Source organism: Pantherophis guttatus, chromosome 14 (assembly GCF_059756535.1).
Source record: "Pantherophis guttatus breed Tessera chromosome 14, ASM5975653v1, whole genome shotgun sequence".
NCBI classification, from domain to species: domain Eukaryota; kingdom Metazoa; phylum Chordata; class Lepidosauria; order Squamata; family Colubridae; genus Pantherophis; species Pantherophis guttatus.
Window position 1 is genome coordinate 9458101 of NC_142076.1, and position 27721 is coordinate 9485821.

The window sequence follows — 27721 nt, forward strand, 5'->3', positions numbered from 1 at the left end:
GGCATTTGTATTAACCTCTGAGCCACAAGTTCTCTTCCCTTCATCAGTTTGAGCCAGAGGAGAGATTAAGTGTTTTTCTATCGAGACACCTGGTCTACCCCAACATGTGGGAGGGAGCATTCTGCTTCCCTTTCGTCGTTCCGCTCCATAAACCTAAAAAAATTCAATCTCTACATGAACAGTGTGTTGTCTGGATACAGTTAATTTTGAGAAATAGTAATATTAATAATATTACTATTACTAATAATAGTAATATTAATAATTACTAATTACTAATAGTAATTAGTAATTACTATTACTAGTAATAATAATATTACTAATATTATTAATAATAATATTAATAATATTCATAACTTTGATATTTGTGACACATTTTTAAATGTTCAGCTGACTGACTTTCATGTTTAATGAATAAAACAGATAATAATAATAATATTTGCTTATCCATTTTAATAAACCTTCCTTATATAATTAATAATTCTCTTACGCTTTTAAATTTCTAACCTGTGTCATCCCATCTTCTAAGCACATGATAATGCTAGGATGTTATAAAAAAAACATAACAAAAAGCGTTTTAATGAAGCTTTGTTCTCACGGCTTTTCTAACAACTTATTGGTTTCTAGGACCTGTACAAACTTAAGGCTGGGAAGCCCACACAATACCAGGAACTCACTGCAGATAAGTTGATTGAATCTGACAAACTGCTTTATGTTCTGGATGGAGATGCAGCCATCGCTCGCCACATGAAACACCCCCAGGGAGACATGATCACGGAAGAGTAAGTCTGGAGTGATAGCCCAAGGGTCACATTGACCACGAGACCTGTGTTACATTTTTTGTCACGTGGTTCGGTATTCCCTTCCAGTTTCAAAAAAATTCACAAGGACCAACCCGTGATTTGATTTTTTTAAAAATGCTTAATTTGAGATGCACGTTGATATTATTCTCCAAGAGGAATCATGATGAAAGTCTGGAGCTCCTTCATGGAGTTCCTTTTGGGTTGAGCCCAATTCCTGATGACTTCATGGAAAGTTTCGCTATTATAATGGAACCCTTTGGCACAGCTTTCTTATAGGGTTTGTTTTGTTTGGTTTAACACATTGCCCCGGTGTTCCATTTAAATACTTTATTTCGGGAGATAATTCAAAGTCAACTACAGTAGTGGCCAAAATTGTGGAAACCTTTTGGGAAAAGTGTGTATTTTCTAAAACGAGCTAATAACACCACTTGTTTTGGGAGTACCGTGTTTTCCCGAAAATAAGACCCTGTCTTATATTTTTTGAACCCCAAAATAAGCGCTTGGCCTTATTTTCGGGGAGGTCTTATTATTTTGGGGCACGTGGAGCAAGATGGGGCTCCTCTTGCCATCTTACCTGATTTCCAGCTCTGCATTTAAATATTTTCAGGGTGGGCTTATTTTTGGGGGGAGGCTTATTTTTAGCGCATTGGGCTTATTATCAGGGGATGTCTTATTTTCAGGGAAACAGAGTAGTACCATAAAATTATATATCAATGGAAAGATGATTTAATCAAGAATGTCATGCAATAACTTTTAGGAAAGAATTGCTATTAGAATAGCAGTTACAGTATAAAGAAGAAACTATTTAACTACTGGTTTACCCAAACGGGCCTGAACCGGCTGAATCCCATCACTGGTTATGCCCATTTATAAGATAGAAAATATAAATACCAGCTGGTGTTTTGCACCCTTTTCCTTCTAGGCAATTATTAGGACTGCTGTCCCGATCTAACAATGATTTCTACTGACGCTGCTATTTCTGTTGAGGGACCACACTTGGAATATTGCACCCAGTTTTGGTCACCACGATAGAAAAAAGATGTTGAGACTCTAGAAAGAGAAGAGCAGAGCAGAGAAGAGCAACCAAGATGATTAGGGGACTGGAGGCTCAAATATATAAAGAATGGTTGTTGGGATTGGGTATGTCTAGTCTAATGAAAATAAGGACTAGGGGAGATATGATAGCAGTGTTCCAGTATTTAAGGGACTGCCACAAAGAAAATGGGACCAACCTATTCTCCAAAGCCCCTGAAGAAGACCCAATGGATGGAAACTAATCAAAGAGAGAAGCAACCTAGAACTAAGGAGAACTTTTCTGACAGTGAGAACAATTAATCAGTGGAACAACTTGCCTCCAGAAGTTGTGAATGCTCCATCACTGGAGGTTTTTAACAAGAGATTGGACATCCATATGTTTGAAACTGTACAGGGTTTCTTGCTTGAGCAGGGGATTGGATTAGAAGACCTTCAGGATCCCTTCCAACTCTGTTATTCTGCGAAGCTCTTCTATCAGGGCCCATGGAAATTGAAGCTTCTGAAGGGGGCAAGTGAGGGAGAAGTCTCCAGTTTGGGCAAAATTCAGTATTACAATGGAGTGGGTGTAAGAAGTTTGAAATTCTTGTCCAAGTGTCATTGTAGGAGAAGGGGTGGCAGAACCTGGGGTTAGAGTCAAAGGAGGAAGCAGCCTAGAATCTCTATGTAGTCACAAATGGATTAAATCAAACTCCTCATGAATTCTGTTGACCCTTATCTAGCCAAACCAGGGCTAATTATTAATTGTGTAGAGTCCTGTGCATAGGCATGAGTAGTAGTAGTACATCAGTTTAACTGGACCTTCATGTATGGTCCTAATCTTTTGCGCCTGACAGTCATGGAAAAAAAACAGATGAGAATTCTTGGTTTTCTTTTCTTTTCTTTCTTTTCAGTATCCGGCAATTAAAGGAAAGAGTCAACAACTTGCGAGGGAAACATGATCAGATTTACAATTTCACCCCACATGAAGTTGAACCCGAGGTCAACTGGTCCTCAACAATTGAAGAGAAGCAGGTAGGCCTTCTCCGAATCAGGAAATATTGATGTGCTTTTCTTTAGTTGCCTCCCTTTGTTTTGAGACATGGGCTGGGAGCAGGGGTGAAATGCTACCGGTTCACACTGGTTCAGGTGAATCGGTAGTTTAAAAATGCTACCGGTTCATATGAACTGGTATTACCGACGATCAGCTGTGCCGCACGATTTATATTCACTAGAAAGCAAGAAATTCTGCTTTCTAGTGAATCTAAATCGCGCGGCATAGCTGATCTCTACTTACCTTCTTAAGCCTCCTTTTTCTGTGTGAAGCGTGCATTTGGTGCGCACTGTGCATGCGTGCACATGCAGAGTACATTTGGCATGCACTGTGCATGCGTGTGCAGTGTGCATTTGGTGTGCACTGTATATTTATACATGCGTGCAGTGCGCATTTGGCACGCACCATGCAAACTAGTTTTTTGCAGCTCCTTGAAATGGTCTTCTGAAAATGGGTGGCAAATAGTCGTGACTCCTTCCCCGTTTTCAGCACTCATCATAACAAAGGTGTAAGAGTTGTGGAGCAGCGGAGAACATAGCTTCTATCATTTTCAAAATTGCAGCAGCCTTTGTATGGACCACTGGGGGGGGGCACTTTCTGTTAAGTCCTTCTCCCAAGGCTTCTCGTTTATTTTTTAATAGAAATCATAATCAGTAGATCCAACCATACTTGTATAGTGGAATGTAGTCTGGGGTGGCAGGAGGGAGGGGCTCCTTGCCAGAGGGTGAAGAGACAGCAGAGCTTGGAATGTCTGGTAGGCAGGAAGAGAGCAAGGTTGGATTGGACCCTCCCTAGCAGTTCAGAGAGCATATCTAATAGTTATACAGATAATTGCAGATATTTGCTTTAGTCTGAATCTTTAGATTCTGTCTGTAGGCAAATTACTCAGAAGCAACTCCATGTGCTGTTCTTGATTCTATGGGCCTGACAATAGAATAGAATAGAATGGAATGGAGTGGAATGGAATGGAATGGAATGGACTGAACTAGAATAGAATGGAATGGAATGGAGTGGAGTGGAGTGGAGTGGAGTGGAGTGGAATGGAATGGAATAGAATGGATTGAATTAGAAGAGAAGGGAAGAATAGAATAGAATAGAATAGAATAGAATAGAATAGAATAGAATAGAATAGAATAGAATAGAATAGAATAGAATAGAATAGAATTCTTTATTGGCCAAGTGTGATTGGACACACAAGGAATTTGTCTTTGGTGCACACGCTCTTGGTGTACATAAAAGAAAAGATACATTCGTCAAGAATCATAAGGAACAACACTTAATGATAGTCTTAGGCAACAAATAAGCAATCAAATCCTATCAGGAAACAGTCAATATAAAATTTAAGGATACCAGCAACAAGGTTACAGTCATACAGTCATAAGTGGGAGGAGATGGGTGATAAGGAAGGTTCTTCTGAGCATGAGATGCTACTGTTTTTGCTAAGTGGTACCTGGATTTTTTATGTGCCTGGGCCAGTGGTGGGATCCTACTGATTTAATAATCGGTTCGGTGATCGCACGCTTCATGCTATGCGTGCATACATGCACAATTGAACGAAAAATCACCTTCCGTGTTAGTGCTAGGGAATTAAAACAGCTGAGGCATGGTAATCCGCTCTGCCGCGCTAATCAGCTGTGAAGATATAGGTAAGTAAAGTGCAGGGGCCGGTGGGCAGGCCCAGCTGATAGTCAGAGCGAACCGGTTCACTTCCAGCTGATCGTCGGAACTACCGGTTTGCCCAAACCGGTCCAAACCAGTAGAATCCCACCCCTGGCCCAGGCTCCTGGGACTATGGGAAATGATGCCCTTATCCCCTTTCCTGTGCTTTTTTTCCCAAGGAAATCTTGAACAACAGAGGCTTTGGCACAGACCTGCCATCAGTCAACGGTCAGGTAGAAGAGCACAACATCTTCCACAATGAGGTGATGGCTATTGGACCGCATATCAACAAAGAAGGTGAAAAGGTATCCCTCCTGTTTCTTGGGTCTTTGATAAGATGGGGAGTGGAAGGGAAGCAACGCAGAATGTCTATGCTGCAAGAGAAATCCAGCAATGTGCAACTTTGGTGGCGCAGTGGTTAGAAGGCAGTATTGCAGGCAAACTCTGCCCACTGCCAGGAGTTCGATCCCAATTAGCTCAAGATTGACTCAGCCTTCCATCCTTCCGAGATCAGTAAAATGAGGACCCAGATTGTTGGGGGCAATATATGGACATTGTAAACCGCCCAGAGAGTGCTGTAAAGCACTGTGGGGCGGTATATAAGTCTGAGTGCTGTTACTATTATGGGGAAGCTGTTCTCTGTTGAATGTGTGTCTGCAGTGCATCATCTGAAGGTACAGGAACCACTGCATTCAATAGTTTTCCCAAAGAGTGATTAAAACAAACTTTTCAGGCTTATTTAATTTCTGTGATTTTATATATATTTTTGATTGATTGATTGATTGATTGATTGATTGACTGACTGATTCATTCATTCATTCATTCATTCATCAATTCATTCATTCATCAATTCATTCATCAATTCATTCATCAATTCATTCATCAGTTCATTCATTCATTCATTCATTCATCAATTCATCCATCCATCCATTCATTCTATATGGCCGGCCATACAGCTAGTAAATGACTCTGACTGGCCATACAAATAATGCGTTTGAATAGAGATTCCAGAAGTGATATTTTATCTTCTCAACCTCAAATCCTCTTCTTTTCTACATTGGCGACCTGGTACTTTCTAGGGGTTTGAAATTTTATTTCCATTAGCCTTAACCAATAAGGAGGTAGTGACAAGGTTTGTGGGAATTGTAGTCCAAAAGACCTGGGCGGGGCCAAGTTCCTTTATCCCCCGGCTGCTGGTTATATTGCTGTCTTCTGCAACAGGCACCCCAGAGGTACCCTGTTTCCCCGAAAATAAGACATCCCCTGATAATAAGCCCAATCGGGGTTTGAACGCATGGCAATAAGGCCAAGCACTTATTTCAGGGTTCAAAAAAATATAAGACAGGGTCTTATTTTCGGGAAAACACGGTATTAAAAGTAAAAAATTCATAACGCCCACAGAGCTTTGAATACCCAAGTAGCTGTGGAAAACCTTGCAGGTTGTTGTGAAATGAGTGTGTATAATTGTCTCCTTGGAGAAACTTATTTAAAGATGTCACACCTGGGAAATAGATGGGATCAAGGTATAACTCATTATTAGCACATTTTTTATAAACATGTGATTATTCTCGAGCATTCCGTAGATGCTGCCTATCTGGTAGGCATGAAGGATCGGTGTAGAGCAGTGTTTCTCAATCTTGACCATGCTGGCTGGGGAATTCTGGGAGTTGAAGTCCACACATCTTAAAATGGCTGAGGTTGAGGTACACTGAGGTAGAGACTAAGGAACATGAAGATAAGGATTATTACCTAGGGTTGTGATGGTGAACCTATGGCATGCTTGCCCTCTCTGTGGGCACATGTGCCATCACCAGCTGTTCTTCTGGTTTCTGGAGTGCTGGTCAGCTGGTCTTTATAGGTGTTGGAGCGCTGGAAAATGGCCCAAACCAGACAATTCTTTGGGCCTTTTTCCAGGCAATTTTCCAGGCCAAAAACAGCCTGAAAAATGGCCTGAAAATCGGCCTGAAAATGGCTCCCAAAACGCCCCAAAATAGGCATGCATGCGCCAGTCAGCTGGTCTTTGGGTTTCCGGCAATCCGGCGCGGAGACACGCACACATGCACTCGCATGCACGCATGTTCCGGTTTAGGCACTCGGTGCCGAAAAGGTTCGCCATCACTGACCTAGGAGGTGAAAGGGGCTGAAACATTTTTTGAGTCCGGAATAACAAGATAACATTCAAAAGCAGCTCAGGCAGACAACTTCCTAATTCACGGGAGTATAAGCAGGCACGGAACAATCAGACATTCAAGGTTCTGTTTGTTCTAGCCAATCTTAGTTAAAGTAGTTCTACTTTTTCTGTGGAATTGTTTTCCTGGTTTGCTCTACATGAAGGAGCCAACAGTCATGTACGTTCATCTACTTGGCGGCCTCCTCCAGATACCTTAAGAGTTAAAATTCTAAGAAGTTCCTGTATACTCTAGGCAGGAATTTGGGGATTTATCACATCAACTGGGCACCTAACTATGGAGGCTGTAATAAAATGGCTGTCAGGGTTCCAAGTAACATACCCAGAGCCTGACTGAGGCCATTTTGAGACTTCAGTGCTGACACACTGAAGGAGAGGGAAGGGAAGGTGGGGAGTATACAGAGAGTTGGGGTGTTGTAGTCAAAACAAAATACTTTCTCTTGGGAACCAAGGAAATTCCTGCAGGTGCTTGGAAGGAGGGGACTAGCAACTGGGCAGAATTCTGATTGGACCATGTGACCAATTGTTTTGAGAAAGTGACAAACTTTTACTTTTAATTACTGTATTTTTCGGAGTATAAAACACACCTTTTCCCCCCCTAAAGGGGGGGAAATTTAGGTGCATCTTATACACAAAATGTAGCCCCGCCCACCCACTAGCCCCCACCCTTTGGTTTCTGCCTCGCAGCAGTTACCTCCTTGCAGCAAACAGCAAGAAAAAACAGCTCCTTTCACCTTCAGCACAGCCTAATTATCACAAGTTGATTGGATCGGCCTCCTGACTCTCAGCTGTTTTGCTCTCAGCTGTTTTGCGGGGGCCTCTGCTGCTTGCTACAAGGAGGTAAATTGCTGGAGCAGATTTTTTTTTTTCCTTGTGCGAATCAAGCTATGCTGAAAACGAAAATGAAAGTAAAGCAGGATGTTTGCTGTTTGCTGCAACAAGGCAAAATTGCTCAGAGGCAGATTTCTTTTTCTTTTTCCTCACCAAAAAAGGTAGGTGCATCTTATAGTCCGGTGCATCTTATACTCAGAAAAATACGGTACGTGAAAACCGTGGGAAGAATCAGAGTCGGTTTTCACCAGCCTGTGCCAATATGACATATTCAATAAACCTATTCTTTAAGGAAATTGCCTGGCTCAGAGTTTTGTTTGCTGTGGGTATGTTACTTGGAATCCTGACATTAAACCAACTCTCCTTCAGTGGGTCAGCACTGAAGTCTCAAAATGGCCTCAGTCAGGCTCAGCTTCAGGATTGACAATGGCTAGATGCTTAACTGTGGTGCAATTACGATAAAAGTATGGCCTTGCTGGTCGATTTACTTTTGAGATTGGTCTTTTCTTTTTGTTTCCAGGAGTATACAAGTGAGCTTCAGATGAAGTACCAGAAACTACTGGTAAGACTTTTCCCCCCCCCTAAACAGATTTGTGTAATTATGGTACATCTAAGCAAATCAGGGATGAAATAAAAAAAACATGCCTAGGGCAGAAGACATGGAGAAGAAGATGCATTGTTTAGTAACCGCCAAAGAATAACATTATTGGGAGAAAACAGTAGTGGGGTTGCTCCCGGTTCGCACCGGTTTGCAAGAACTGGTAGTAAAAATTTGCAGTAGTTCGGAGAACCAGTAATAACATTGGCTGGCCATGCCCCCGAACCGGTTCCCGGCCCGGTCACCGCTCGCTTACCCCGCCCACCTCATTAGAAGTTTTTTTTTTTTAACTTTTAAAAGCATTTTTTCTACAACCTCTTCGGCTGAAAAAATGCTTTTAAAAGTAGAAACAAAAAGCCTCTGATGATCGCACGGCTCAGCTGTAATCATCAGAGGCTTTTAAAAGCATTTTTTCTACAACCTCTTCAGCCGAAGAGATTATAGGAAAAAAAATGCCTTTAAAAGCCTCTGGCGATCCTAGCTGAGTTGCCTGATCGCCAGAGGCTTTTAAAAGCATTTTTTAATGCAACCTCTTCGGCCTACTCACATCTGGAATATAAAAAATAAAACTTAACAGTGTTGATCATGGGATTTGGCAGTTCAGATTCTTGTATTCTTCTGGGGCAGGGGTGTCAAACTCAAGGCCTGGGGGCCGGATCCAGCCCACAGGATGTTTAGATCTGGCCCGTGGGGCTGCCCTGGAAGCAAAGGACTGGCCTGCATTGCCTCTGCCAGCAAAAACGGAGGCTGGGAGGGCCACACACGGCCCTCGCAAAGTCCGTTTTCACTGGCGCAGGGCTGCAGGAGGCCGTTGCAGGCGAAAACGGAGCTTGGGAGCCCGTTTTCACTGGCAGAGCACTCGGGCCCCCACAGGTGCCCCGACACAAGTGACATTGAACTGGTCACGCCAGTGGTGTGTTGCCCCTGGTTCGGTCCGGTTCTTGCAAACTGGTAGTGAAACCGGCGGGAGGCTCCGCCCGTACGCCTGGACGTCACTATGGACAATCTGCGCATGCGCAGAAGCGAACCGGTAGTAAAGGTAAGGAGAACCCACTCCTGGGCCACGCCTACCCTGGCCACGCCCCCTCTGCCCCCCCCCCAGGTCAAACACAACCCTGATGTGGCTCTCGTGAAGTCGAGTTTGACACCCCTGTTCTAGGTAATAGAGTAAATGAGAAGAATGACAACAATGGGCCATAAGATAACTTTCTGCAACCGTGTTTTGTTTTATTTTATTTCGAATTTATATACCACACCTTCTCCCAAGGGACTCAGGGTGGTGTACAGCCAGATAAAAACATACAATACAAACATTAAACAACAATTAAAAGAATATATATTAATTTGGCCCCAGTTTAAAATGACAAACCAATTAAAAATTAAAAATATTTAAAAATATGTTAAGCCAGCCCGGCTTGCTGGAAAAAGAAAGTTTTAAGGGCACGGCGGAAGGCACCGAGGTCTTGGATTCTCCTTATCTCTGGGGGCAGCTGGTTCCATAGGGTAGGTGCCCCCACAGAGAAGGCCGTCTCCCTGGGGGTCACCAGCCTACATTGTTTGGCTGATGGCACCCCGAGGAGGCCCTCTCTGTAGGAGCGCACCGGTCGGTGGGAGGTTGTCGGTAGTAGCAGGCGGTCTTGAAGATAACTAGGTCCTATGCCATGGAGAGCTTTAAAGGTGGTAACCAACACCTTGAAGCGCACCCGGAAGACCACTGGGAGCCAGTGCAGCTTGCGCAGGAGCGGTGTTATGTGGGAGCACCAGGCAGCTCTCGTAATTACCCGCGCGGCCGCATTCTGGACCAGTTGGAGCCTCTGGGTGCTCTTCAAGGGGAGTGTAATTTTCAGAATTCTCAGATTTGGAGTCCATCGTATCAAAACTGGTGAGATACTAGTGAGGAGAAGGTTGCCATAAAACCTTCTGCATGGAGCAGAGACTTTAAGCATACGGTGAAAATAATTCAGGCTTTGTTGAATGTAGGATATATAGCCAATAAGGATCAGCCAAGAAAGTTTGACCCAAAGCCATTTTAGGAAGCTATTCACTTATGGGAGAAGACCCAGAAGTGCTTTTCCAAAAGTCAACTGGACTTTCTTGGTTTTTTTTTTTCCTTGAAAATGTTTTACTTCTCGTCCAAGAAGCTTCTTCAGTTCTGAACAATGGAAGAAGCTTCTTGGATGAGAAGCAAAACATTTTCAAAGAAAAGAAAAAACAAGAAAGTCTGGTTGCTTTTTGGAAAAGCATCTTTAGGACAATCGTGACCTGGATGATTGAGAATCTCTCACATCTGGAAGGCAGCAGATCATGCAGCTGCTCCAAGATACAAAGGAGGAATTGTTGTTATAGATTAACAAAGTTGGAAGGGACATTATAGGTCATCTAGTCCAACCCCCCCTACCCTACACCATTTCTGACAGATGACAGTCCGATCTTTTCTTGAAAGCTTCCAGTGATGAAGCTCCCACAACTTCTGAATGTTTATTGGGGAAGAATTATTATGTTATGCTTGCTGGATATTATTTTTTTATTGCAGTTCCTAATATGACCTCAGTTGGGGTGGGGGGACAGAGGGGTTTACATAAGTTGGACTCCTCAATAAGGAATCAGCTCTAAAATTCCTGGATTTTGCCTTCTGGAGAAAGAGATGGCTTGAAAACTGTATCAACTGGCTCATGGAGATTATAGGAGTTAGCTTTCAACTGAGACCAGAGGTCTACCTATTAGGAATAAACCCGGGGGGGGGGGGGATAAGGAAAATAGACTGGTACCTTTTTATTCATATTACCACTGCAGCTAGAATTGCATATGCGCAATTTTGGAAAGAGAAAGAAGTACCATGGGACCAGGTGATTATTAACAAAATTTTGTGGTGTGCAGAATGTGATAGACTAACATATATTCTTAAAGATAGACATGAATCAATATTTAATCAAAGCTGGGATAAATGGTATAAATGGATAGAAGTAAAAATGATACGAGGTAGGTGTTAGGAAATCATATAGCACAGATTTGAAAATAGTAAGCTAAATATATATAAGGTGATATTAGATACAAGAAGACTAATAAGTGCAAGATGAAATATGATAAATTTCATTGAAGCTATAGTATGATGATATGTAATGTTACTTAGGAACTGTATATATATGGGAGTTGAATCAACCTCAAATGTATATATGTAATTTTGTTTTGTTATTGTCCTCTTTCTGTCTTTTGTTTTTAGTTTAAATTAAAAAAAAAACTGTATCAAAAAAGCACTTTTTTTCCTGGAGCTGTTTTTCCCACCCCATCTTTCAAACCTTGGCCAAACGCTTTTTCTGCTTGCAGTCGGAATCCCAACGAAGGCAGGAGAACCTGAATTTATTGCAAGATTTTATGCAGCGCTGCACCAATAAGCTCTACTGGCTAGATCAGCAGGCTAAAGACAGGTTGCAGTTTGACTGGAGTGACCAAAACCTCGATTACCTGAGCCGCCGTCGCCAGTATGAAGTGAGTCTTATTCCTGACAACCTCTTTCTCCTAAAAAAAAAAAAAGCACAGGAGGACAGTTAGATGTCGAACGTTGAAGTCTGCAGAAAAATAACTCTGGATAATAATTGGAACATAAGTTGAATATTTAAGAGGCAGATAGGGCTTTTTCTTCCAGCTGTTAGAGGCAAGGAGGCTCAAGCAATTCAGTTATATATATTTCAAATTAAATTGCATGTTAGGCTTGCAAATGCCACTGTAACTTTGAATGGTCGCTAAAATAAAATAGAATATAATAGAATTGAGTAGACTAGACTAGACCAGACTAGACTAGACTAGACTAGAGTAGAACCCATAAAGTAGAACCCATAAACGCTCATGAGATAACCTTAAAATATTTTTGTTAGGTATAATACCAGAAATTTATAATAAATAATAGAATAGAATAGAATAGAATAGAATAGAATAGAATAGAATAGAATAGAATAGAATAGAATAGAATAGAATAGAATAGAATAGAATAGAATAGAATAGAATCTGGAAGTGACCTCGGAGGTCTTCTAGTCCAGCCCGCTGCTCAATCAGGAGAACCTATACCATTTCAGACAAGTGGCTGTCTAGTCTCTTCTTAAAAACCTCCAGTGATGGAGTGCCCACGATTTCTGGTGGAAAGCTGTTCCACTGGTTAATTGTCCTTCCTGTTAGGAAGTTTCTCCTTAATTCCAGGTTGCTTCACCATTGTTTCTTGCCCTGCCCTCCGGTGCTTTGGAGAATAATATGACCCCCTCCTCTTTGTGGCAGCCCCTCAAAAGGATGGTTGTAAACCAAGAAGGATTAGCTGTACGCTTTGGTGCAGATGAAATTCAATGATGAAGGAAGCTGACGGGAACTTCCATCTGAAAGTTTTCAAAGCATTGAGCAAACAGAGCTTACTGTAACGAGCTTTCTAGAAAGAGATTCTGTATAGGGCAGTGATGGCTAACCTTTTTGCCATCACATGCCAGGAAGGGGGGGCGGGGGAGGGTCGCACACGTGCATGCCCACACCTATAATTCTATGCACCCCGCCCTGTGCATGCACATGCGACCACCCCCCTACCCGCTCCTGGCACGTGATGGACCAGTTGGCCTGTTTTTCTTTCTCACCTGGCTCCAAATCCTCTCTATGCATCTGGGGAGGGCGAAAACAGCCTTCCCCACCCCCTCGGAGGCCCAAAACGGCCCGTTTCCCAACTTCCAGTTGGACAGGAAGTGACCTTTTTTGCTGTCCCCAGCCTCCAGAGACTCCTAGAGACTCCAGAAGGCCCGAAAATCAGCTGGCCAGTGCACGCATGCGCGCTGGAGCTGAGCTGGCGTGCCAGGCAACATGGCTCCACATGCCACCTGTGGCACACGTGCCATAGGTTCGCCATCACGGGTATAGGGAATTCCAGTGAAACCCGATCCATGTTATTTGATTGAAGATGGCTTTCCTTCAACGATGGATGTCCCAAAGGGAACAGTGGCTATTCTGTGGTCTAGGAAATTCACCTGCATACATGTCCCAAAAGTGCTTTCCCAAAAGGCAAGTGGGATTTCTCGTTTCTTTTCCTTGAAAACACTTTGCTTCTCATCTAAGATGAAATCCGAGGTAAAGAAGTGAACTGAACTGAAGCAAAACATTTTCAAGGAAAAAAAAACCCCAAGAAAGTCCACTTGCCTTTCGGAAAAGCATCTTTGGGACAACTGTGACCTGGATGATTGAGGATCTCCATAGACAATCTGCATAAATGTTCTTTTTTTCTCTCTCTCATCCCCTCCCTTTAATTCAGCTTGGAAGTAGACCAAGCCACCTGCAACTGGAGTGATTCCATTCTGCTTCTCTGTTTCCTTATTCCTTCCCCTTTCCTTAGAATTTCATCAATAGGAAATTGGAAGACAAGGAGGCGGCCATCAACAAACTGCACGAAGATGGCAATAAACTTCTGTCTGACAATCATCCTGGGAAGATCGCCATTGAGGTAAGTTTGATTTGAAGATGGCACATTAGAAAAGTTAGCTCACTCAGATTAACAGAGTTGGAAGGGACCTTGTAGGTCATCCAGTCCAACCCCCTGCCTAAGCACCATTTCTGACAGAAGGAAGTCCAGTCTCTTCTTGAAAGCCTCCAGTGATGAAGCTCCCACAACTTCCGAAGGCAACTTCTGTGCCACTGGTTGATTGCTCTCACTGTCAGAAAATTTCTCCTTATTTCCAGTTTGAACCTCTCCTTGTTCAGTTTCCATCCATTATTCCTTGTCTGGCCTTCGGGTGCTTTGGAAAACAGCTTGGTCCCCTTCCTCCTCTCTGTGGCAGCCCCTCAGATAGTGGAAGACTGCTATCATGTCTCCCGTAGTCCTTCTCTTCACCAGATTAGCCATGCCCAGTTCCTGCAACCGTTCTTCCTATGTTTTAGTCTCCAGACCCCTAATCATCCTGGTTGCTCTTCTCTGCACTTTTTCTAGAGTCTCAACATCTTTTTTCTAGTGTGGTGACCAAAACTGGATGCAGTACTCTACGTGTGATCTTACTAAAGCTTTGTAGAGTGGTATTAATACCTCACTTGATCTTGATTGTATCCCTCTGTTAGTGCAATTTAGGATTGCACTGGCTTTTTTGGCTGCCACTGCAGTCAAGTTGTTTCAATGTAGGTGGGTTCTTATTGTCTCCCAGTTCCTGTCTTATTTTGGGGGCATTGATGATTATTGTCCTGAGGTCCACTCTCCATTCATCCGCAGGCTCACATTGAGGCCGTCCATGCTGACTGGAAAGAATATCTCAACCTGCTCATCTGTGAGGAGAGCCACCTGAAGTTCATGGAGGACTATCATCAGGTACCGCTTTGAAGCCAAGGATTTATCAGGGAAATTTGCAGCAAGATTGTACCTCTTTCCGGGGGGGTGGGGGGGGTGTCTACCAAAACCGACTAGGCTGGGAGTTGACTCTAAAACAAGAGCGGTATCTTCTAACTTTCCTGAAGACAAGAAGCCAGTTTTAGGAAACATACCTGATGGCATCGGCTCCCAGGACTTCAACTTTTTCAGGCTAAAATGAACTGTTCAGGCTAACCTGAACAGAGGAATGAGGGGTACTCTTCAAAAATGGATGAATGAGGCAAGGATAAGAAACAGGGATGGGCTTCAAAACTTTTAGCAAGGGGTTCTCTGCCCGGTTGCTGGGTGGGCGTGGCCATGGTGGGCGTGGCCTAGTCAGCCTCCTGTACCATGGTGGGGGAGTTGTTTTAGCCCTCCCCAAGCTCCGGAGGCTTTCGTCGAGCCTCTGGGAGGGTGAAAACAGCCTCCGGTGTCCAGAGGCCCTCTGGAGGTGGAAACGGGCCAGTTTCTGGCCTTCCCGAACTTCCGGTAGGCCTGTTTTTCACCCTCCTTGAGCCTCCGTGCATGACCTGCACTTACCTGCATCCAAAACGGGCCACATGGGGACTCCTGGGAGGGGCAGGAAGGGGCGGGGTGGGGTAGGATGGGCGGGAGTGGGATTTGGGGATTCTCCGAACTCCACAGAATCTTAGCTAGAGGTTCTCCCGAACCTCTGCAAACTAGCCCACCCCTGATAAGAAGCTACGATTGGCTACATTAAAATGGACATAGGGCATGTGGTTCCTTTCTCCAGTCACACATTTAACAATTATCCTGTTGTATTTAGAATGACAGCTGGGGAAAACCTTTGGAAGATCAAGGTTTTGAGGCCTCCATCTGATCTTCCAATCACGATCTTCTTCCATTAGAAAAAGTGCATTTGGGTGCCAAGGTGCACACAGGGAGAACATTTCCAGGCGTGCCATCACTTTGGGGATATTCTTCCTACCCAGCAAAACCAAACCTGCTTTGTCTCCTTTGTAAGGGAGGGACAGGGAGGAGGCCACCTCCGATCCCGCTAGCAAACAAGCCTGACAGACAGTTTGTCTAGCGCAGCTTTGCATGAAGGTTGCCGAGGCTGGTCAGGTGGTGCAGCTGGACTTGTTCTCAGAGGAAACAGCTGAAAGAGCTGGTGGGAAAACAATCTTGTCAGACAAGTTCTTCTCCTAACCTCTCTTGGGCTGTCAGAGATGAAGCAAGCAACCCTCTGCATTTGGAAGCTGGTTTAGCAGAAGACCTTCCTGGTCCATAAAAACGTCTGCACTAGTCTCAAGAATTCATTCGGTCCACTTTGTTCCCAGGACTGGGTTTCCCGTTGGGCAACCGGTCCTCAACGTTGTCGTCTCTCTGTCCTTAGCCAGAGGAAGATGCCTCCTCCACGTTGTCTTAAGAACAAAAGGCTCACCTGCAATCATGGGGACCGCTTTCAAGTCATGTTTTAATAGGCGAGGGCGTGGCTTCGCCCTGAGGCCAATCGCAGGAATGGCATGGCAAGACTTTGGAAGGCTTGCATAGAACTGAGATGGAATTTTTTAAATTTCTTTCACGGGGAGTGAAGGGAAGGGATAGCTGCACATGCTGATTGTTTAATGTAACTGAATTGTATTCAAAGGTGAGAGAGGGAGGGAAGAGAAGGAAGGAAGGAAGGAAAATCACAGGAGCATCCACAGGATGTACAGAAAAGAAAGAAGGAAGGAAGGAAGGAAGGAAGGAAGGAAGGAAGGAAGGAAGGAAGGAAGAAAGAAGAAAGAAAGAAAGAAAGAAAGAAAGAAAGAAAGAAAGAAAGAAAGAAAGAAAGAAAGAAAGAAAGAAATCCCAAGAGCAACTACAGGGTGTATCAGTAAAGTCAATATGATGGTCTTGAGCAAAATTCTGCTAAGGAGCAAGGCTCCTCTTTTTGCTTTTTGCCGTCTTTCCTTCATTTCTCTTCCTTTTTCTTCCTTTCCCTCTTTTTTCTTTTTTTCTCCTCTCCCTCCCCTCCTTCCTTCCTTCTTCCCTCCCTCCCTCTCTCTCTCTCTTCCTCCCGTCTCCTCTTCCCTCCCCTCCCCTCTCTTTTCCGTCAATAACAGAATAATGGATAGGACCTTGGAGGTCTTCTCATCCAGCCTCACTGCTTGGCCATTTCAGGCAAATGGCTGTCCAATCTCTTCTTAAAAATCTCCAGTAATGGAGCACCCCTAACTTCTGAAGGCAACTTCTGTTCCACTGGTTGATTGTGCTGTCAGGGCATTTCTCCTTAGTTCTAGGTTGGATCTCTCCTTCCATCTCTTCTCTTCTCTTCTCTTCTCTTCTCTTCTCTTCTCTTCTCTTCTCTTCTCTTCTCTTCTCTTCTCTTCTCTTCTCTTCTCTTCTCTTCTCTCCTCTCCTCTCCTCTCCTCTCCTCTCCTCTCCTCTCCTCTCCTCCGTTCCCTTCCCTTCCCTTCCCTTCCCTTCTCTCCCATGTTTATCTGCCCTTCCCAGGTTTTCAGTGATGCTACCTTCTCACCTCTTCCCTCTCAAGAATGACTTGTGATCAGAAGGAAGGGAGGGTTTGACTTTTTCTTCTCTCTCCTTGCAGTTCCAAAAAGATGCCAAGGACGCGCAGGAACTTCTCAGAAAAGTGGACACAGATCTGGACCAGAAATATAGCCCAGATTTCAAAGACCGGTACCAGATCGAATCTTTGTTGCATGACCTGGAGGCAAGTATTTCAAAAGAGAATGCGAAGCTATTATTTTGACCAGCTTGGTTTAGTTGGAGGTCAGTGGGAGGAAGGAGAATATCTGGATTGCACATGGCGCCATCGTGCCTCAAAATTTTCTTTGTTGATCAAAACATAATATAAAATACAAAAATACAAAAGAAAATAATGAGAGAATAAGGGAGGGAGAAGGGGGAAAGTATAAGGTAGAGAGGAAAGAAAGAGAAAAGGCATTGGCTTCCAATTCCTTTTGGTGCAGTTGAATAAGGTAATAGCATGACATCAACTGTTTACTTTTATATAGTAACAAACACTAGCCATTTCTACACTAACAAACCTACCTAATCAGCAAAACCCCAAATCAATGTTTCATTTCACATGGCACCATCAAGTAGGGTGGTAACCCCTGGTGTATGTGGAGGGCGGGCAGGTGGAGCATAAAGCTACTATTGTCATCCGTCCCACTTAAGTTCATTAGCAAAGAAAGATTCCTGGCCATCATTTTCCCAGAGTATACTTCACTGAAAGCAAAACTTGGTTAGCAATGTAGCCAAGATGAATCTGCTGGTTTGGCGCACAAATAATACAATTAACTTTTCCTTTCTCCCTTGGCCAACCCTGTTATCAATCAATGTCCAATTAGAAGTTCTCATGTTGTTTAGGTCAAGGGGTCATCAACCTTTTGGATCTCAGGGACCACTAAATTCATAATTTTAAATCCCATGGACCACTCATATGATCTGCCTAATGACCGGCTGGGTGGGCATGGCAACGTGGTCATGTGGCTGGGTGGGCGTAGCCAATTCGATGTCACTCATGTCGAGGGACGCCTCACGGGCCTCTACTTGCCCCTCCCCTCCCAGCCACTCCACTCCTTGCCTCCCCGCCCAGGCTCCTTAGGACCCCAACAGGAAGCAGTTGCTGGAGCTATGCAGCCACCATGAGAAAGAGTTGACAAAACAGCTCAGTTCAAATTGGATCTGACCGAGAAGGAGGCTAAGCAGAAGCACCTCATTGAGGACTATGAGCATAGGCTTTCCATGCAGAGGGAAGACCTGCAGGAGTGCAAGGCCAGGTACCGGCACCTGGAGGCTCAGCGAGCTGAGATGGTCAGCCAGTTCCAGGCCATGATGCAGTCCCACTGGAACGAGGCCCTCCGGCTCTTCGCCACCAGCGGCTCTTCCCTCCAGCCTTCGCCCAAAGCCCCACACCAGGAGGCTGAAGCAGACCCTGAGTCAGAATTTCTGCCCCCCTCTGACCCACACAAAAAGACTCCGAAGGGGAGACTCTCTGCAGCAACACACACTTTCATTGCACGTATCCAGCCCAGGTTCTGCAGACCACCAAATTTTTTTCACGGACCACCAGTTGGTGACCGCTGGTTTAGGTACCGGACCCTCGGTCAGCGCCTTCTCCATCTCAGCATTCCTTTGGGTGACCTGGGGCTGGATTGGTGCATCTCATTGTTCAGGCTTCCCTTGTCCTCCCCATTCCAACCTCTCTCCCACCCCCCACCCCACCGTTGCTAATGTCAGCCTGACAGGATGCGATGCGAAGCTAGCAGAACGGCAGCCATGGCAACTATCACAGCAAGCCATGAACTACGCGCTCCCCACATTGGTTCTGATTTACCGACCTACTTATCGTATATAAATATGGTAAATAAATAAAATAAATAGGTACGCATTGAGCAGAATCCATGTGGAAAAAGTGGAGTGAAACAATAACCGTTTGAGGGGAGTGGTTCTGTTCCATGGGTTCCAAGCCACCAAGAATCTACATGATACGTTGAATTATGATTTGTCTAGTGTGCAAGCCATTTTTGAATCCATCCTTTTTTATTATTATTATTCTGGAAGATTTGAATCATCCTAATCAAGTTATGCAGAAATCAAGACATCACTCCATTCAATTTGTCCCTCCAGCAACTAGGTCAAGGAAAATTTGCTACCCTGCTTGAGAGAAATGTCTTCTCTGAAGTTGAGTCTAAGTCACTATCTCCCGGTTATTGGATATACTCAGACTTAAGCACTACAACACACTCGGGGGTGGACTTCAAAAATTTTAGGAAGGGGTTATCTGCCCGGTTGCTGGGTGGGCGTGGCCATGGTGGGTGTGGCCTAGTCGGCCTCCTGCACCATGGCGGGGAGGAACGTTTTTGTTCTCCCCGGGCTCCTGAGCTTTTCTTGAGCCTCCGGGAGGGCAAAAACGGCCTCCCCAGGCTCCGGAGGCCCGTTTTTCACCCTCCCTGAGCCTCCGCGCGTGCCCTGCACTTACCTGCATCCAAAATGGGCTGCGTGGGGACTCCCGGGAGGGGCGGGGTGGGCAGGGCAGGGCCAGGCACGAGTGGGTTCTCCAAACTGCACAGAATCTTAGCTAGAGGTTCTCCTGAACCCCTGCAAACCCCCAGCAGCCCACCCCCGAACACACTCCTCTTTGACCAATGTAAAAATGGTCCATGCTGGACCAAGGTGTGATGGCCTTGTGGTCCAAGCTATCACAAAGAAGATGGTCAAAACAGGTTCTTCCTTTGCTCTAGAACCCAACAATGGATAGAAGTTACAAGAGAGCAGAGTCTGACTTCATGATGGGTCTTCCTAAGAGGAAGAACAGTCGGACAATGGATTTTTTTCCCCCAACAAGATGATATCACTATCACTAGAAGATGGAACTCCATTGGTTGAGGTTGCTTGGCTTAGATTCCTGCTTTAAGCAAACTGTGGGAGCTTCCAATTTTAGGATTTGGGGATCTCGAGGGCAAATCCAGCTTGGATTTATCATTAATTTTCATTTTTAATTCTTATAATTATAATAATTATTGCATTATGTTCATTTATTAGTTCTGATTTTATGGTACATACATGTTGAGATGCCTAGAATTGCTGGCCTAAAATTGGAGAGATTTTTCTGAGATGAACCATACACACTTTTTAATCTCCTTTCTTGGTGGACCCATTCTGGAGATCCTCAGCAAAGTACAACCCCTTCTACTTTGTTCACAAAAGGTGTGGCAAGCAGACAAAACCTCACAATGCCTCCCACCAACTTCCTATCAATCATAGTCGTGTGACAAATGCAGGGAATAATTATCTTCTTCCCACTTTGCTTTTCAGCAGAAATTGTGATCTATGGAGAGATCTGTCTGATAGGCAAATTCCTTGGGCTCTTCCCAATGACTTCTGCTGAGATGTGCTTGAGGGAGCTGCAATGGCTTTAGTTCCCACACAGTGCTGAGTCCTGATGGAGGGCTGTCACCATCAGGGAAGCAGAAAAGAAAGGAACCACATTGTACCAGATCAACCACAAATTATAATAATGGATATAATATGAAATTATACCTCAGCATTCTGGGTCAACCTGTCTGGCCCTGGTGTTCTTCCTGGCCTAAATTATAGGAAGGAAGTTGGAGTAGGCAGAAGTGGAGTTTACTTTGGAACTCATTTAGTTCTAGGGGACACAGGTGGTTTAGGGGTTAAGATGTTGGGTTGTTGACTGGAAGGTTGGCAGTTCAAGACCCAAGCACCATTGATGGGGTGAGCTCCTGTCCTTGCCCCAGCTCCTGCCAATCTAGCATTTGAAAGCATGAAATGCAAGTAGATAAACAGGTATCAGTTTGGTGGGAAAGTAACAGCGTTCGCTGCACCATTGGCGAATCATCATGCTGGTCTCATGACCACCAGAGTCTTTGGACAATGCTGGCTCTCTTGGCTAGGAAACAGAGATAAGCACTGCCCCCTAGAGTCAGATATGACAGGGGAAATATTTACCTTTAGCAATAGCAATAGCACTTAGACTTATATACCGCTTCACAGTGCTTTACAGCCCTCTCTATGCGATTTACAAGGGACGCAGTGTCTCAGTAGCTAAGACGCTGAGCTTGCTGATTGAAAGGTCGGCAGTTCAGTGATTCGAATCCCTAGTACCGCGTAACAGGGTGAGCTCCCGTCATTTGTCCCAGCTTCTGCCAACCTAGCAGTTCAAAAGCAGGTAAAAAAATGAAAGTAGGAAAATAGGGACCACCTTTGGTGGGAAAGTCACAGCATTCCGTGCGCCTTTGGCGTTGAGTCATGCCAGCCACATGACCACAGAGATGTCTTCGGACAGCGCTGACTCTTCGCCTTTGAAACAGAGATGAGCACCGCCCCCTAGAGTCAGGAACGGCTAGCACAGATGTGCGATGGGAACCTTTACCTTTACTAGCAGTTTATAGACTCAGCCTCTTGCTCCCCCAACAATCTGGGCCCTAGTTTTACCCACCTCAGAAGGATGGAAAGCTGGGTCAACCTTGAGCCTGGTGAGATTTGTACTGCCAAATTGCAGGCAGCCGGCAGTCAGCAGAAGTAGCCTGCAGTACTGTGCCACCGCAGCTCATTTAATTCTAGTTCTGAAGTCCTTGGCTTCAGAATGATTTAATTCTACGATAAATCATTTGCATCAACTTGTTTGGTGGGTCTTCGAACTGGATAGGTCAGTAGATTGCACAACCATGGCATCTCCCCACTCCTGGGGTCAAAAGTCTACATAAAGTTTGGGCATGGGTCAAACCAAGCTTGGATGTGTCACTATCTCTGCCTTGCTCTAGTTGTTCCATCTCAATCTTTCCCTTCCTGGCGACTCTAGAATCTTTGCTTTCTTCTCCTTTAGGACCAGGAGAAGGCCTTGGACAAGTATGAGGATGTGGTGAGCTCCTTACAAAAGCGTAGTCAGCAGGTTCTTCCACTGAAATATCGACGAGAACCCCCGCTTAAATCTATCCCCGTGGAGGCCCTCTGTGACTATGAAAATGAGCAGGTAAAAAAAGACTCCGGTCCTCTGGCTTTACACACCTGCAATAGGACATGCCTTGTAAACGCCTCAGTGATTGATTCTGGAGATTGATTGCCACTGGAGATTGATTGGCATCATCGACACTTTGTCAAAGAGCTTACAGCATCACATTGAGCAGTTTGCTCATGTCACCAGTTACCGTATTTTTCGGAGTATAAGACACACTTTTTTCCCCTCCTAAAAGAGGCTGAAAATTTAGGTGTGCCTTATACTCCAAATGTAGCTTTTTTAAAGCTTTTTTCCAGCCCTAAAGAGGCGCTAGCCATGCTAGCAAGTGAAGCGATCTCCGTGCTAAGCTTTTTTTTCAGTGTAGCGATCTTCCGGGCTTTGTCTGCTCCCTCCAACTCTCAGCTGTGACACTTTTTTTCAGCCCTAAGGAGGCGCTGGCGAGTGAGGCAATCTCCATGGTTTGCCTGCTTTTCTCATTGCTTCTCTCTCCAAAGATCAGTTGTGCTTTAGAAGCTGTTTTTTTATCCCCAAGCAGGGGCTAAAAAACAGCAAACTAATGTGCTGAAGCTGACCAGACTAAGGACGCTAGCCAGATGAATACCTGGTAGGCAGATTTCCCCCCCCCCCCTATTTTCTTCCCCAAAAACTAAGCTGCGTCTTATACTCCGAAAAATACGGTATGTTGTCAGATGCTGCATTAACTGGACTGCCTAACTCCTGCTAGTTAAAAGGTGATGGAAATTGTGGTCTATCACATTTGAAGCACCACTGGTTGTCTTTAGGTTCATTAGGGTTCTTCTTTTCACTATTTTTGCCATACGTTCCTTAAACCATTCATAATTCGGTGGTTTTTTAAAAATTTAAATCCCTGCATAATGTGATTAGAAAAATGACCTGTCCGATAAATGCATTTGCTTTGCAACTAGACTGTCCGTTATTTGATGGACTGTATTTTTATAGTGCTGGATGCAGATTGCCAGGCTGCAGTGGAATGCAAAGATAATCTGGACAGCTTTCAAGTTTCTGTTATTATAAGCCCGGGATGGCGAACCTATAGCACACATGCCAGAGGTGGCATACAGAGCCCTCTCTATTGGCATGTGCACCATCGCCCCAGGTCAGATCTCCGTGGCATTTCTTTCATGAGCTTCTGTTTCCTTGCAAAAGACAAAACAGAAGCTCACGAAAGAAAAAGATCTTACCTCTTGCCGCACTGCTGGTGTTGGCATGCCCCGCCTCCCACTGGCCAGCTGGTCTTCAGGTCTCTGCTATGCATGCCCATGCATGCACATGTCCGCGCACGCACGCATTTGCGCATACACTTTTAAGTTTGGACATGTACATGCACTGAGTTTGGGCACTCGGTGTCTAAAAGGTTCGCCATCACTGTTATAAGCAATACCCAAAATGTAGAATTCTAGTGTTTCTTTTGTCTGTTTCTTGTGCTGTCTTGTTTCCTACCTCAACGGGATGATGTCAGTCTTGAAAGCCTGACAGTATTTCCCTCTCTTGTAACACAGAGACTCAAGGTCCTGCAACCTTGAGTTTCTTCCTCACCCGTTTCAGTCTTTCTGGGAAACGTCCATTATTTTCCTAATGGCTGGCCCATATCTTCTTCAAGGCTGTCTCCCTACTCTCTACTTATGCTGGAAAATTTTGCATGATTGAGGATAACAAGCACAAACCTTTCCCCTTCCTTGTTACAAAAAAGGGGAGGGGCTGTTGCAGGGGTGGGCTTCAAAAATTTTAGCAAGGGGTTCTCTGCCCAGTTGCCGGGTGGGTGTGGCCATGGTGGGCGTGGCCTAGTCAGCTTCCTTCCCGGCTCCCTAGGTTTTTCTCAAGCCTCTGGGAGGCCAAAAATGGCCTCCCCAGGCTCCGGAGGCCCTCTGGAGGCTGGAAAAGGGCTCGTTTCTGGCCTTCCTGATTTTCCGGTAGGCCCATTTTTCACCCTCCCCAAGCCTCCACACGCGCCCTGCCCTTACCTGCATCCAAATTGGGTTGCGTGGAGACTCCTGGGAGGGGTGGGGCAGGGTGGGCAGGGCCAGCCAGGAGTGGGATTTGGGGGTTCTCTGAATTGCATAGAATCTTAGCTAGAGGTTCTCCCGAACCCCTGCGAACTCACAGCAGCCCAACCCTGGTCTGTTATTTTGCAAAATCCTGAGTTAGGTTCTGTCCATACTCCAAAGGGGTGCAAGGATTGGGGACAGAGGGTGGGACCAGACCACAGACTGACGCATAAACCTTTCTATCTCAGTGTCAGATTTCACGTGGTGGCCGATACACTCTGCACAAGAACAACGAAGAGTACTGGGAAGTTAGCGACAGTGGAGGAAATCCAATCAAAGCTCCGGGGGTCTGTTTCATGATTCCTCCCACTGATCCTGAATCACTCACCGTGGTAGACAAGTAAGTATTTCCGGACCTAGCTTGCATCCACCCAAGCCAAAGGTGAAGTGCCCGGATGATCTCCATGATGGTTGCCTCAAGGGCCTTCCCTCCTTCTCCCAAATTCTCGTGTTCTTTGCAAGCCCAGGAATGTCCTTCATCAACCAGAGTCTTGTGTCTTCTTGTTCTGCAGCATTGCTAGCCACTATCAATGTGTGAAACAGAAGACTGGTTGCACAAAGAATCGTCTGGAGGATCGCTACAATAGCTTGAAGGCAGAGAGCATCGGAGGTGGGTAGATCGCAAGATGTCTAGGGAGACCGTGGGCCAGTGGTGAAATCTAAAATTTGTTACTACCGGTTCTGTGGGTGTGGCTTGGGGGGGGTAATATGACTGGGTGGGCATGGCCAATTTTTTTTTTTTCTTTTAAAACCATTTTTTCTACAACCTCTTCGGGCAAGAGGTTGTAAAAAAATGCTTTCAAAAGGCTCTGACGATCCCAGCTGAGTTGCCTGATCAGCAGAGGCTTTTTTTCTTTTAAAAGCCTCTGTCCATCAGGCAACTCAGCTGGGATCATCAGAGGCTTTTAAAAGCATTTGAAGATCCCAGCTGAGCCGTGCAATCATCAGAGGCTTTTTTTTTTTACTTTTAAAAGTATTTTTTTGTCAGAAGAAGTTGTAGAAAAAAATGCTTTTAAATTTTTTTTAAAAAAGCCTCTGATGATTGTGTGGCTCAGCTGGGCATGGGGGGGGGATTTTTGCTACTGGTTCTCCGAACCACCCGCCTCCATCGCTACCGGATCGAATGATCCGGTCTGAACCGGGAGCATTTCACCCTGCCGTGGGCCCCACGCACAAGGGAATCATGCACCCCATTCTTCTGCTGTTCTTTGTAAGAGAACTGTAAGTGAACCATGCAGTCGTTGAGCGACTCTGGTTTCCCCCATTGACTTTGCCTGCTGGAAACCGGTTGGGAAGGTCGAAAATGGGAATCCCATGATCACATGGGATCCTGCAAGTGATATAAATACATGCCACTTGCCAAGTAGCAATAGTAACAGCACTTAGACTTATAGCTTCACAGTGCTTTACAGCCCTCTCTAAGCAGTTTACAGAGTCAGCCTCTTGCCCCCAACAATCTGGGTCCTCATTTTACCCACCTCGGAAGGATGGAAGGCTGATTCAACCTTGAGCCTGGTGAGATTCGAACTGCCAAATTGCAGGCAGCCGGTAGTCAGCAGAAGTAGTCTGTGGTAATGCAGGCTACTGCGCCACCACAGTATCCAACTGTGACAACGGTGGTGCTGCAATGATCAAGCATGCAAGGGCCAGTCACCAATCATTTCGACTCATTTTCTTTGACGGGTTGCTAATTGAATAGTTGTAAGTCAAGGATTGAAGGGACGCTGTGGCTCAGTGGCTAAGACGCTGAGCTTGTCGATCGAAAGGTTGGCAGTTCAGCAGTTCGAATCCCTAGTACCACGTGACGGGATGAGCTCCCATTACTTGTCCCAGCTTCTGCCAACTTAGCAGTTCGAAAGCACGTAAAAAAATGCAAGTAGAAAAATAGGGACCACCTTTTGTCTTCGGACAGCGCTGCCTCTTCGGCTTTGAAACGGAGATGAGCACTGCCCCCAAGAGTCGGAAACGACTAGCACATTTGTGCAAGGGGAACCTTTACCTTTACCTTAAGTCAAGGACTATCTGTGCGATGAATCAAACCAGTGACCTCATGACATGTCAGCAGGCCTTGATGTTGAGAAGGGAGGCGTTCTCTGCCCCCTTTCCTTTCCATTGCTAACCCAAACTATCTTTCCCCCCCCCAAACTTCCCCAGATGCAGCATCTGTACAGGTACGGCAACTGTTGGCGGAGCTGGAGAAAGTGAACAGCGAACTGGATAAGCAGGAGAAGGCCATCACTGCAAACCTTCGTCCTCCTCTAGAGCAAAGCAGGGCGGTGCAAGATAGCGCAGAACGCTCCAAAGACCTTAAGGTAAAAAGCAGGCTGGGGTTGATGGGAGCTTCCCAACATTTGCCAGTGCTGGATCTGGGGTGGGGGAAAAAAGTTTTTGGAGCAAAACAAGACAGAGGGAGCTACCACAGAGAAAGCCTTTCTTCTGGGTCCCACCAGGTGTATCTCCCTCAGGGATGGGACCGCAGCATTCCCTGCTTCCCCGCTCTGATGGTTGGGTAGATGTGACCATCAAGAGACAGTCCCTCAGATCACGTGGTCCCAAGCCATGAAGGGCTTTAAAGGTGACAACCAGCACTTGGAACAGTGGTGGGTTGCTCCCAGTTCGCACCGGTTCACAAGAACCGGTAGTAAAAAATTGTAGTAGTTCGGAGAACTGGTAATAACATTGGCTGGCCACGCCCCCGAACCAATCCGCTTACCCCGCCCACCTCATCAGAGGCTTTTTTTTTTTTACTTTTAAAAGCATTTTTTCTACAACCTCTTCGGCTGAAAAAAGGCTTTTAAAAGTAAAAAAAAAAGCCTCTGATGATCGCGTGGCTCAGCTGGGATCGTCAGAGGCTTTTAAAAGCATTTTTTCTACAATCTCTTTGGCCGAAGAGGCTGTAGGAAAAAAAATGCCTTTAAAAGCCTCTGGCGATCCCAGCTGAGTTGCCTGATCGTCAGAGGCTTCTAAAAGCATTTTTTTCTGCAACCTCTTAAAGTTGTAGAAAAAATGCTTTTAAAAGTGTAAAAAAAAAAAAAAAAGTTGGCCATGCCCACCCAGTCACATTACCCCCCACCAAGCCACGCCCACAAAATAAGCCACACCCACAGAACTGATAGTAAAAAAAAATTAGAACCCACCCCCGACCCGGAAGCAAATCGGCAGCCAATGCAGCTCCTGCAGGAGAGGTGATACATGTGCACACGGTGAGTCTGCACAAAAGCGTGTGGGCCGCTGCATTTTGCATCAACCGGAGCTTCCAGATGCTCTTCAAGGGCAGCCCCACATAGAACACGGGATGCTGCCATGATCACTACCCATTTGCATAGCTCACCTTTTCCCCCTCCGAAACATCTCTGTAGAATGTCACCAATCAGATCCGTCGCATTGAGCCGGAGAAAACAAGCAAGATCCAGGAATGTGAAGCCTTCATCGAGTCGTTGCCGGAATCGAGCGGTACCACCTTGGTGAAAAGCAAAGTAGAGGAGACCAACAACAAGTACAATTGGGTCACCCAACTTCTTAACGCTGCTGAAGAGAAGTAAGTGCTTGTTCTCTCCTTGAGTTTTCTCCAAGACGAAGTCACCCGGTGCCTCACAATCCTGGTCTTTTCCAGTCCCTCTTTCTGGCCACATTGGCCAGCTGTCTTTTTGAGAACTTTGCAAGCACCCTTTGGGCAGCATGTTGTGCTGTGGAGAGAAGATGC

The 27721-nt window shown here is 45.3% G+C and overlaps 1 protein-coding gene and 1 long non-coding RNA gene across 2 annotated transcripts in view; one reads left to right on the top strand and one right to left on the bottom strand.

The window, feature by feature from the left end:
- PPL (periplakin) overlaps positions 1 to 27721 on the top strand; it is an 83517-nt gene that overhangs the window by 39511 nt on the left and 16285 nt on the right. The window contains exons 3-15 of the mRNA XM_060692969.2: positions 625 to 779; positions 2726 to 2846; positions 4704 to 4829; positions 8064 to 8105; positions 11466 to 11627; positions 13498 to 13605; positions 14362 to 14457; positions 17054 to 17176; positions 21821 to 21967; positions 24207 to 24358; positions 24531 to 24628; positions 26173 to 26330; positions 27378 to 27556. Coding sequence (XP_060548952.2) covers positions 625 to 779; positions 2726 to 2846; positions 4704 to 4829; positions 8064 to 8105; positions 11466 to 11627; positions 13498 to 13605; positions 14362 to 14457; positions 17054 to 17176; positions 21821 to 21967; positions 24207 to 24358; positions 24531 to 24628; positions 26173 to 26330; positions 27378 to 27556 — 1667 coding nt within the window. The remainder of the gene's footprint in view (positions 1 to 624; positions 780 to 2725; positions 2847 to 4703; positions 4830 to 8063; positions 8106 to 11465; positions 11628 to 13497; positions 13606 to 14361; positions 14458 to 17053; positions 17177 to 21820; positions 21968 to 24206; positions 24359 to 24530; positions 24629 to 26172; positions 26331 to 27377; positions 27557 to 27721) is intronic.
- On the bottom strand, positions 9344 to 27704 carry LOC148112096 (uncharacterized). The gene is made up of 2 exons (XR_015729840.1): positions 27350 to 27704; positions 9344 to 11657 (listed from the first exon to the last, which is right to left on the bottom strand). It is a non-coding gene; the product is annotated as an uncharacterized LOC148112096 (long non-coding RNA).